At 39.5% G+C, this 13,278-nt stretch overlaps 1 protein-coding gene across 3 annotated transcripts in view; it reads right to left on the bottom strand.

Moving 5' to 3' along the window:
• The window catches only part of si:ch211-51h4.2, a 102,651-nt gene that overhangs the window by 72,229 nt on the left and 17,144 nt on the right, over positions 1–13,278 (bottom strand). For all 3 annotated transcript variants that reach the window (XM_039812286.1, XM_039812284.1, XM_039812285.1), the window contains exon 6: positions 6,197–6,335. In XM_039812286.1, coding sequence (XP_039668220.1) covers positions 6,197–6,335 — 139 coding nt within the window. The remainder of the gene's footprint in view (positions 1–6,196; positions 6,336–13,278) is intronic.

Raw genomic sequence — 13,278 nt, 5'->3', positions numbered from 1 at the left:
TTTAAAGTGATGGTTCGGAGTAATTTCACCCTAGGGTCCTTTGCACCATGACCTCGAGCCAAATAACCCCCCAGAAGCTTTTTTCAGCTGAGTCTAACATTGGACGAGTTAGCGTTATCAGCTGAATAGCTTAGTGCAGGGGCTAATGGATCCATGTTTGTATCTCGTAAATGACCCCTAATAATACCCAAAATGATACCAAACTTCTACACTAGTACAAATAGGTTATGCACTTATAAAACGATGGATTGGAAAGTTTGTAAGTACACCAGAAGTTTATGTAAATAACACTTGCCTGTTGACTTCTGCTCTCTGCTGCTACTACTGCTACCGGGCAGTAAGGGTGCTTAGGGACATCTTCAAATTACAACACCAAAAAGAGATACAACAAAAATATTTATTAATTTAATGATTAAATAAGGTACTGTCTCCAAACTTACCTCAATTATAACTTGTCTCCTGCTAGTTATACTACAGCACTTACTGTAAAAAAAAAAATTTAATTTTAATTTTAATTAATAAATATTTTTGTTGTATCTCTTTTCGGTGTTGTAATTTGTAGATGTCCCTAAGCACTCTTACTGCCCGGTAGCAGTAGCAGCAGAGAGCAGAAGCCAACAGGCAAGTGTTATTTAAATAAACTTCTGGTGTACTTACAAACTTTCCAATCCATTGTTTTATGAGTGCATAACCTATTTGTACTACTGTTTAAGTTTGGTATCATTTCGGGCATTATTAGTGGGGTCATTTACAAGATACAAACGTGGATCCATTAGCCCCTGCACTAAGCTATTCAGCTGATAACGCTACTCTACGCTAACTCTCCCAATGTTCGACCCAGGTGAAAAAAGCTTCTGGGTGGTTGTTTGGCTCGAGGTCATGGTGCAAAGGACCCTAGGGTGAAATTACTCTGAACCATCACTTTAAGTAAAAGTATGTAAGCATCGTAAGGAAAATGTAAATGAAGTATTAAAATTAAAAGTAGTCGATGCAGAAAAATCCTCACAGTTTAGAAACTGGAAAGGATCCAAACAGTTGTGTGTTGCTCATTCATTCAATCATTGCTCAAGCGGAGTAGAAGTAGAAAGTGGCATGAAAAGAAAAGACTCGAGTAAAGTAAGTACCTCAACATTTGTATTTAAGTACAGTACTTGAGTAAATGTACTTAGTTACATTACACCACTGCATGGTAGGATATTGGTTATAATTGAGACAATGTGATGGAGGTCAGGAGACAGTATTTTAGCTTCAGTCTATACTGATCTTAGTACACAGAAAAATCAGTGATGGAAGAATATATCCATCTTTTGTAATGATTGTGTTTATGACTTGTGTAAAAATTTCGAGAAAATATTCTAATATAAGACTTTGTGTCATAAATATACAGTATATTAGACAGTAAGTCATAAATTAGTAGTCTAGTAAATTAGACTTTGTATCCTATAAATAAAATAATGCATCTCTTAGTTAGATGGCACCGTATAATTATGTCTTAGTTCATTAATTAGTCCCACTGTAAGACATATTAGGGAAAAATATTAAGGACAGGCAAAAAAAAGGGGCCCCCCCCCCCCCCCTTTATAAAAAAAAAAAAAAACACCGGGGGGGGGCCCCCCCCTGTATTAATTCTTTTTTTTCTTTTTTTTATTAATTGGGTATATATATTATTTTTTTTGTCATGGTAGCTTGGGGGCAGTGCAACAAGCTGTAAATGCAACAATAACGTATGATCTATAAAGCCAGTATGACGAATGTATTAATAAGGTGCCTATTTTCACATCCAGCAGACACACAGCAACATTAGCATGTATTTGGCATCATGTTTCTGGACACTTGATGAATGCAAATCCAATATTCACTCTCTTACCAGCTAGTCGCTAACTTTGTCTACTTTTCACTACCAGGCAGGTAGTGAACAATGGGAAAACACCTGCGAAGTGCAGCTGTAAAAAAAATCTAATGACAGCTTTTTACTTTAAACCAGGGGTTCTTTAACGTTTTTTAAAACCAAGGACCCCTTAACTTAAATAGAGACGGAGCAGGGACCCCTACTACTAATATTGTATAGCATTAAGTTCCATATTAAACTGGTCCTACACTAACATGTGGGGCGGCCTAAAGCCTTTATACATACCTTTTTAGTGCATAGAATACTAAGCTATTAGTATTATTATTATTACTAATAACTGTCGACATCATTTTATAAATCATCTTGGGATGGTTGGAGTCCGGCTGGCCGTGAGTTTGTTTTTTATTCTTCTTTTTTCTCTTATGCTTTGCTGTCAGTTTGTTTGCTCTGTCTCTCTCGGTGTTCCCCCCTCCCCTCCTGCTCGTGACAGCCAGCTGATTGCACACACCTGCTCGCCTGCTCACTACCACTCCTCCAGCTGTACACACCTGCCGGTCATCAACTACAATCAAGCCCAGTATTTAAACCCCGGATTGACTCACCATCTTCGCTTGATTGTTGCTCCTGTCTCCTTGGTGACATATGACCCAAGTGCCTGCAAATTGTCTTGTATGTTTTCCTGTCTGCCTTCTTTGTAATCCGTTTTCTTCTCATTCCAGTCGCTACCTTCTCCATAGCTCTACCTCCGGTCAGCTGGCTTTGCCATCCAGTCCCTCCCTCAAGGTTCTCTGCTCCAGCCTGCCTCAGCCCATGTTTCCCCGTGCTTCAGCGCCTCACCTGTGGATCTCCCAGCCCCGGTCTCCCCGTGCCCTCAGAGCTCTCCCCTTCGGTCTCTGCGCCTACGCCTTCTCCCTTGGCATCCACCTTCCCACTTCCCCGTTTATCCTCCACTTTTCCCTGATAAACTGTTGTTGAGCTCTGCATTTGGGTCCGTTTTGTCCAATCGTAACACATCTTTTTTCACATACATGTGGCACAGTGAATCCTTAGGATAGGATATACTGTATCTGTGTATGGCTGTCTTATCTCTTACCTATAAATTACTCAAGTAAAAGTAATAAGAAGTAGTAGTAGTAGTAGTAGTAGTAATAATAAGTAAAATGTACTTTTGTAAATTGGTTAGACCCTAATGTTCACAGCCCAGACTAGCAGCTAGCTTCTACACACCTAAGTAGCCTGTATGAGCTAATTAGATGTACAGCATGTTAATTAATTTAGCCAGTCTCCTACATACGTTGTCCTACGGCAGGGGTGGGCAATTCATTTTCCCAAGGGGCCACATGAGAAACGGGGACTGTTGTGGAGGGCCGGACCAACAGGCTAAACTCAATTCTGCTCAATATTAATTTTATGTCAGGCGGCATGTTCTCAAACGTCTCTTTTTTTCTCTGGGCATATTAGCGCAGCAGAGTCCAAACGCTTTTTAATAAACTCCCCTTCAGAAAATGGCTTACTGTTTTTGGCGATTTTGTGGGCTATCACAAAGCTGGTCTTGACTGCTGCATCCCTGGATGCCTTGTTGCTTTTGCAGCTTAACTAACAAAGCTTCAGATGTCCGTGCCCTCTCTCCATCAGTCAAGTTGTTGTATTTCTCTGCGTGTTTAGTATTGTAGTGGCAATTCAAATTATAATCCTTTAACACAGCAATCTGTTCTCCGCAAACTAAGCACATGGCTTTACCTTTGACTTCAATAAATAAATACTTAGAAGTCCAAGTTTGGTTAAAAACGCGGCACTCTGTCTTGACCTTTCTTTCTTTCCCATGAGCTGACATTTTTGAGGGATAACAGCTCATTAAAGTCCATGCTAACGTCTCTCGCTCAGTTCGCGGCTCGCTAACACAGGGGTCAGACACATTGCAGTTCTTCTTCTACTACTTTTTAATTGTGACGAGAGAAGAAGAAGCTGCATATGTTTTCACAAAAACGTATGCAGATGTAGCAGCCTGGTCCTACCAGACTCTGGTACATTTCATTTGTACAGATAGTCTGGCCACTCTCCATTGACAAGTGTTAACTTCCTTGACAGACTGATCTCATGAAATGGCGTATGTATGTCACGCCAATTTGTATTCTGTTTTTGCGTGTTATAAAGACTCATAATCGCATTTTTGCGTGTATTTCATCGCAAATCGGCCGCCATTGGCCTATATTGCGAGTCCATTTCCGCCGTAGCGAGTGGTATAAAGCAACGGGGGATTGGGTAAGGAGGTAGGTTGGGTGGTGGATGGGTAAAACACAGGACTTTCACCTGGGAGAGCCGTGTTCGCGCCCCGTGTGTGGTGGTTTTTCGACCGTTTTTATTTTATTTTTTTTTTTTTGTTTTTAATAAGCCTTACCCAATGTTTCTTTCCTAAACCCAACCATTTGTTGTTGTCGTAAGCGTGTTTTAGTCGTTATTTTCCGTGTTTTTGTCACTGTTTTGTTACTAAAGCCTTTCCCTGTGTTGTTTTCCTAAACTCAACCATTTTTTTTTTCTTGACAGGCTGTGACGTTGTTCTCGCTGAAGATTGCGTCGCGTTCTCGTTGAGCGACGTGGCAGGCCACGGTGGGTCTGTTTACATCAGCTGTTTCCAGCGTGTATCATACACGTGGATAGCTGAAAATGGCGTAAAATAACACGCCATTTGGCTTTATGAAAGTGGCGTATATATTTACGCAAAGTCATGATGCCATGTAGTCCTTGAAGGCGGGTACTCTGTTGAAGTTTAAAACTGTTGGATCTGCCCAGAGCCACTCTGGAACTGCCATAACCAATCGCTAATGTTTGATCGTGACGTCGGCTTAGCATCGCTAGCGTTCGCCTTAGCTACTCCTTCATCACTAACGGAGCGAGTTATGTTTTCTTATATGAGTATCCAAACAGCACATCGCCAGGTGTTTGTGTTATCTGCAGGACAACCAACGGGAAAAGACTAAAATAATGTGTTGTTTTTTTATACATAGGCCTATTTATGAATAATTTGAAACATTATGTCTGTGTATTTTTATTGGCAGAGGCATTCGTCCACAATAAACAGTTTGTCATTAAAATATGTTCAGTGAACCAAAGTCGCCTACATCAAACGTCAGTTGTCAACAACGCGTCACCAACTGGGGAACTCGGTTATCAAAATCCAGCCCGAGTTTCCCACCTCTGATTCCCACAGGAAGTTAAGTGAATGGTGACGTTTTCACTCGGAAAAAACGATGTCCATGAACGCACGGTATACCGCAAACCCAGACGTTTTTTTTTTGTTTGTTTTTTATTATACACACTTATTAACAAAATACAATTTACAAAATCTCTCGTTGGGAGAGCAAACCCAGACGTAGTACTGAAGGGAAATGAAAATTGAGCGGAAGTGCGTAGGAGGGCGGAGCCAGGCTACTGGTGTAGTGGAATTTTTTCAAAGTTTTTTTTTTTTTTAACTCAGTAACGGATGGGATTTGAAACGTAGCGAAATACAATACTTCACTCAAAACTTAATCAAGTACATTTTAAATTACCAATTTTAAAAACTACTTGAAAAATACAAAATAAACAAAACTAGTCAATACAGTAACGTGAGTACATTTATTTAGTTAATTTCCACCTCTGTCTATAGGCCAGTAAGCTTATATTCAGTGGGGATTCATATTTGCTAATAATGTGTTGGATTCATGTTAAGACATTTACATTTTTTCTGAAAAGACAGAGAGCAGAGTTCGCTTCCTGGGGAAAACTATAGCCTTTCACCCAGGAAATGCGTGTTCCTTAGTAGTGTTTTAATCCAAACCACGATCAACTACCGCTGATACAACAGAGGTCTGTATCCGGCATCACGTGACCACCCAGCGTCACATGACCAGTCGGTGGGCTCCTAATTTTGTAGGATATCAAACGTTTGGCTGTGCTTACATTTTCATACGATATCATATGGACCTGTTCATAAGAATGCGTTGGTGAATTTTACTGAACCCCTTAAAGACCTTGAGGTCTCTACATCCCACTCTAAGGACTAGAAATACTGTAACTATTAAAATTTTTGGTGGAGATGTGCTAAACATGGTGGGTGAATAGGTTTAAACATATTGAGACAATTGTGATCAATCCTGTTTATAAATGCACATATTAAATGGGAACAGCTCACAGCATAATAAACCATGCTGAACTTAAACAGCACAAATGGACTAAAGTGATGGTAAAAAACACTACCACCCACATACTCTCTCCTACACTGAGTGTTATTTATTGTAGCATTTGGAAATGTTGCAATGCTGAGATCCTGCTGAAATGATGGGCTCCTTCATCACCATGGTAACTTACAATTGGAAGAGGAGGATGCAGTTGAAGGCGTAGCTCATGGGCCGGGAGAGGAAGAGGTAGCCAAGCAGGTGAAGGTTGGGCTGCAGGCTTTCTGCTTGGTTGTGCAGAGCTACTGCATCCTGCTGTAGTAAACCTGTATCTGAGAGAGACAGACAGACAGATGGACAAGGCTGTCAATATAATGAACCCCAATTTACTGCAAATTCCTCTCGCTTTTTTAAATAATATTAAAGTTTCCTTAACCCTTGTGTGGTCAAGTAAAGTAAAGGGAAGTACATAATCCTTGTGTTGTCCTTCGGGTCACTGGGACCCGAAGGACAACACAAGGATTATGTACTTCCCTTTACTTTGTTGAGAATTGCTATCTAAACCCTGTTTCTTGTAAAGTAAGTAAGTAAAGTTTATTTCTAGAACACATTTAAACACAGTTTAAGCTGACCAAAATGCTGTACAAACAAGAACTAAGGTGCTGTATTAACCCTTATTTAGAGAGCAATTCCCAACAAAGTAAACGGAAGTACATAATCCTTGTGTTGTCCTTCGGGTCACTGGGACCCGAAGGACAACACAAGGGTTAAGGCGGTTTACGATAGATAGATAGATAGATAGATAGATAGATAGATAGATAGATAGATAGATAGATAGATAATAATTTATACTTATTTTTTTTTAATCCCCAGTGGGGAAATTACAATTTTTTCAGACTAACACAGGCCTGAAATACACACACATGCCCACGTCCCATACATGCACAAAATGGAGAGATGTCAGAGTGAGGGGGCTGCGAGTGCTGGACAGGCACCCCAAGCAGTTGCCTTGCTCAAGAGCACCTTGGTAGGGCGCAGAAGGTGAACTGGCACCTCTCCAGCTACAGTCCACACTCCGTACTGGGGACTTGAGCCAGCAACCCTCTGGTTCCCAACCCAACTATCTAAGGACTGAGATACTGCCATGCCGATGGATGGATGGATGGATGGATGGATGGATCCCAAACAGCAGCAAGTTACAGGGACATACACACATACAGAAAAATACAAGAAATATACTAGAAATAATAAATAAGATAAAAAATAAGATACAATAAAATTAGATAACTTGCCAGAACAACTACTGAAAAAATATATACTTAAAGGAATTAAAAATGTACATTTATGTACAAGTGTAGAATAAAATGTGCAACTTACTTACATAGTATATATAACAAAATAAAATATGTGTAATATTTTACAACTATAGTTTGGTAGATGTGTGCGATCCTGGGGATGAAGTTGCAACATTGTTGCATTTTTCCAATGGTTCGGTTTGCGTTCAAACGCCCCACACTTTGTAAACAAATGTCTCGCGGTCGCTGGAACTTCTACTCTCAGAAATAATGGAGGAACATCAAAATTATAATGTCTTGGGTTTTCTGGTTTTGCTTTTATGATAGCGCAGTTCTACCATGACGAAAAAAAATTATCCTGTAAGTAATTATAATTAGAAACTTTCTAAAGTGTCTCATTATTTTGAGAACGTTTCTCATTATTTTGAGATGCTAAGTCATTACAATGACTTACAGGATCTTTTTTCATCACATTGGTGGAAATGTGCTTCCATATACTTTAATGTTTCTATAATTTTAGAAGAAGGCAAACAATATGAGCAGCTGACAAGACAGCGAGTATGGAGAAGGAAGGCCCTGATGAGATTGGGATGATGATGTGTTGTCACACAGACATGCAGCGAGTCATAATAGGTTATGGATTCGAAAGTTATCATCCTTTAAATCATACATAAGTCCGTAAATTCTGTGCAAAGTTGACATTACAGGCTATTAAATGCATAGTTTTTTTGGTTAGCTTCCTATATCTGGGTCAGACTGCATTCTCACCTAACGTGAACTGAACTCTAGTGCACTTGGAAGAAAACCGAGAGACCCCCATTTTCAATTGGACCAGAGTTTGATTGTTTGGTCCGCACCAGAGTTCAGACGAGTGTTCACACCCCCCCCAAAAGATCCAGGCTATCCAACCAAACGCTCCAGGGTTCGGTTAAAACCGACCAAACTGCTCAGGTGAACAATGTTACAGCTGTTGGAACAGTTTCTGCGGGTCTATTAGTCTATATCAACGTCGATTCATTTTAGAGATTGTTCAGGGGCCGGAAATTCTGCCGGATGTCCCTAATTTCCGGGCGGATGTCCGTCACCTTCCTCTTTCTTTGTGTTGGCATTCTAAACCCCGGTCGATTTATGAGGACTATGGTTAACTGCTCCTTAGATCTCTGCAGGGTAAATCCAAACAGCTAGCTAGACTATCTACTATCCACCAAAACAAGTTCCTTCCCGAGGCTATTTTGCAGTGGACAGCATGGACAGACTGGGGAGTCAGAACCATACAGCCAATCATAAATAAACCTATTTGCCTATTTATGATGCAATAACTTTGATGTGAGTGGTCCTGGCAGAGTGTATATTATTAAACATGATAGTCAAAACAAGCATGTTAAATTAATGGCACTGCAGAAGTCCATAATGTAAGAGTAGGGCACTGACACACATACAATTGAACACACCATCATTGCCATCTGTGCTGATGCGTGAGTTTAAATAAAGAAGGTGCCAGTCCTCTACACCAGCAACTGCTCAGCATACACATGCAGCTTTTATGGGTAAGAGGTGTTTTAGTCTCATTTGATTAGATAACGATGGGTTGTTTATACTAGTGGACACAATTATCAATCTATAATGTATGTAAAAGCAGTGGTGGAAGAAATATTTAGATCTTTTACTGCATTAAAAATTGTACTGAGGTGACATCAGCAAATTTTACTTCAAGTATGAATTGTAAAAATGATATTGCCACGTATTGGATTATGTTTGTCACGGATTGCACAGGAGTCAGACTGGTGGTAAGTGAAGCGTAGCTTTATTTACAGAAATCCAACAGACAGCACAGACAACACGAGGGAGTCAATGTGTCGTGTAGCACGTGTGGCAACTAGGCCAGACAATGAGTGAATGAGCCTGTGCTGCATATAAAGGTGGTGGACTGATGACGTGGCCTGATGAGGTGCAGGTGTGAGTGATCAGTGGTGAGGAGAGAGTGAACGGATGAATGGAGTGAATGATGGTGAATGTGAATGAGTGGGAGGGGTGAGTGCTGGTGACGGTGGGACCCTGACAATGTTTTACTGATGCATTAATGTATAAGAGTCATTTAATGTTGTAGCTGGTTGAGACATTGCAAACTTCAATTTCCTTCTATATTGCTGAGGAATTTAATCCAAAATCCATCCATTTGTTTTGTATGTAAATCTTAATCTGCAAAGTAACTAGTAACTAAATAGCTGTTAGATAAATGAAGTGTAGTTTTACAATACTTCCCTTTAAAATAGGTCTTCAGTACATGTGTGAACAAATCTTAATTTTTTTGACCATGAGATAGTGTAATTGTTTATTCTTGTCTTTTATCTAGTGGTATTTTTGATAACAGTAATATTTCTGAGAATTTCTCCAACGCGAGTGTGACATAGATTATACCTCAAAAAACACGGGTGTGACAATATTATCCATACAAGGACCACGTCTGTGAACTGGTCAGATTTAGTCTGTGAACTAAGTCAATAAGAAAGACAACGTCTGTGAACTTGTCAGATATTTCTGTGAACTTATCAAGAGACAGACTGTGAGCTGTCCCGGATTTAGCAAGGTTAACCGAGATTAAACTAAGCTTTGTAGCGACGGCTACATCGTAGTGAAAAGTAGAACTACTGCAATCCTGTACTGGGTAACGAAAACACCAAGTCACTTAAGCCAAAAGGACCTGTGGTCTGAGAAATGATGGAGAAATATGGACCGGCAGATAACGGACATATTTCTGATATTACCTCTCCAACTGTAAGGAAAATCTAAAAGACGTGTTTGTTTGATTTCTGAGGAGAAAGGAGAGGCTGGGGTCGAATTGAAAGATTAAGCAAAAGGTTTAATAAAACAACACGATGAAAACGACATGACAAAAACAAATGATACACTGCAGCTGACAGCGGACTGAAATGACATGCCTCCTCTTCAGGAATTACATCAATCAGTCATGCAACATGACAAAACAAATACACTGTAAACAGCGGACTTCAACATGCTTCCCCTTGCGGGGTCACAGTTGAAGCACTGGGATCATCTCAGGATCCAAATTATATTGCTGTCTCTCAGGATAAGGACACACTAGACTAAGGTTGTTTATCATGGTAGTGTCGATTCTACAGAGATATGCATTTCCTTTGTTCTAACCCAGTCTGGCCCCGCAGGGAGTGGCTCCCCAAAAGTTGTTTAAACAATAAGTCTTCTAGAGCATCTACATTCATGCTAAATAACAGACATGACCTAATCAATTCTTTAGAAGCTTGAGAAGGTGTGAGCCAGACAAATGCTGATTAGGCTTAATCAGTATTGAAACATTCCTTCACTCAGTCACACAACAGTTTACATTTTTTAAGTTACATGTTTTACCTAAAAGTATATTGTACTAAAACATAAGCATGGTTTTAACTTTTTTATCTTCAACACAACACAGGTGTGACAATAGATTATCCATACAAGGACCACGTCTGTGAACTGGTCAGATTTAGTCTGTGAACTAGGTCAATAAGAAAGACAACGTCTGTGAACTTGTCAGATATTTCTGTGAACTTATCAAGAGACAGACTGTGAACTGTCCCGGATTTAGCAAGGTTTACCGAGATTAAACTAAGCTTTGTAGCGATGGCTACATCGTTGTTTTGCCTACAGGTTTAGTAAATTAACGCTCTACCAGCCCTTTAAATTTCTTTTAGTTTGATATGCACTTTGACAACAGGAAGTCAGCCATTTTAGTTTGTAGCATGCAGCTGTATTTTTGCTGAATGGACTCACATCTTATCTGCTGCTATCCTTCCTTTGTTTATGCCTTCGAAAGCATTGTCTGTAAGTATTAGTTTAAGACAGATCATAGAACAATATCTTGACATTATTTTTGTGATGAATGTTTTACTAAGCTTTATTTTTGTAAATTAGTAAATCGTAAGCTAAACCATATGTACGTTAGCAAGTTATCAGCTTAACTGCATGCCATGTATACTGTATACTTAAATCACTATACAACTGATGCATAGTAGCTATGTGGAGTTTACACTACAGTGTATACTTTGTGCATCTTGTTTACTGTATATTTTTGTTTATGTTCTACAGTTTCACTCCTATTCATACTGTATATGACGCTGATGCCAAATAAATCACCAGGAGCTTAGACGCTATATCCTGACTCCTGTATTCATTTGAATGGAGCTTGACTTTTTTTATTTTTTATCATTTCTACCTGCACTTTAATGTTTTAATTTGTTTTTTAATTGTTTTTAACTGCTCTTTAATGTTTTATGTAAAGCACTTTGAATTGCCCTGTTGCTGAAATGTGCTATACAAATAAAGCTGCCTTGCCTTGCCTTGCCTAATTGAGATTGAAAAATGTCCTTTTCAAGAGTGCCTGGGTAGCTCACCTGGTAGAGGGTGCTCCCATATATAGAGGTTTTCTCCTTGACAAAGAGGCCGCAGGTTCAACTCCGACCTGAGGCCCTTTGCTGCATGTCATTCCCCCCCTTTCACATCTTCAGCTGTCCTATACAAATTCCTACGCCAGTGTCCACCATCTGGCGGACTTTTTGCTAGTGGAGCTCCGGGCATTGGAGGTGCGGAGGGAGAGAGGCGCCATTCATCTGATGAATACCACACAGCATTTTATACTAATACTGTATCGAAGTTTAAAATTCAGGTATTGTGACAACCTTAGAGGCCATTTACATACAAATAATTTCTTAACTCGTGGTTTAAACCCTTTGTGAAGCTTTCAGCATTAATCGTTTGATTTACCTGTAGGCTACGCTAGAGCTAGAAACTTGAAAAAATTATTTCAAACACCGGCCAATTATCCTGTCAAAGTCTGTGAGTAATAGACTGTGTGTAATAGCCCACTTTCTTTCCAGTTGCTCTTTGTGCATTTGTGTGTGAATATGCTTCAAAGATGCAGTAGGTGACATACACATTCTGGTTAAGTACTTGGACGGTCTGTTATTTTGCATTTCCTTTTCATTTCCAGAGTTTGCATTTTCACCCTATGAACGCGCATAAAGTACTTGGAGAGGTCAGTCAAAGATGTAAGGCAGGGCGGATGCTCAAGACATTTTATGACATTTATGATGAATGTGTTCAGTGATTGTCTTAATGCTCAAGTGACATATCTGCAGTTTTTTTTTTTTATTCCAGGCAGCATGGTAAAGGAATGTTAGCAATTGTCAGCATTGTGGATATGTGCAATGTGTTTCTTTCAACACATACACCTGTGAAAATAAACAGTTATATGTGTCCATTCAGAAGTGTAATGAGATCCTTTGACACTTTATCAGTGAATAACCGGATCAGCCTGAAATAAGGCTCATCACTAATCCACCAATAATCATGGCTGAAAGATTTTCTGCATATTGTCTGATATCCCTGAGGGTCTAAAAGTGTAAATACATCTGTTAGTGTTTGGCCACATGATGCCTGTAATGGTAATGATAAACATAGTTAAGTGTGCAGGGGAGATTAAACCTTTGAAATACAAAATATTAGTTGGCTATTCTTCTTCAGTAGACCTCACATTCAGGGAAAAACACGTTTTGTTATTCAGTATTTGAAAGATGGCTTTGTCATGCTGGTTGCTCATCCAAACCAAGGGCAAGCAGTAGCTACAGTGGTGTATGCACACACACACACACACAAACACACACATATGATAAATGTGCGCCTTTGGTGACTATGTAATGCAACAGGAGACAAAGAGCCACTGGACAGAAGAGCGATTGAACCCAACCACACATTCACACATAATAACATCTAATTCTCCATAGATATTGACAATGCTAGGATATCATTTTTCCGTCCAAAAGCTTCTGGTGTATAAAAACAACAAAATAGTACTTAGTTGTACTTATTGAGTTGTAATAATTATTCAATTGTATTACCACAAATGCAACACCACCTAGGCAAAAATAACATACACGCAAATCGTTAAAGCTTTAGTGCGTAACTTTTT

This window comes from Perca fluviatilis, chromosome 9 (genome assembly GCF_010015445.1).
Source record: "Perca fluviatilis chromosome 9, GENO_Pfluv_1.0, whole genome shotgun sequence".
Classification (NCBI taxonomy): domain Eukaryota; kingdom Metazoa; phylum Chordata; class Actinopteri; order Perciformes; family Percidae; genus Perca; species Perca fluviatilis.
This window is presented reverse-complemented; position numbering and strand designations above follow the sequence as displayed.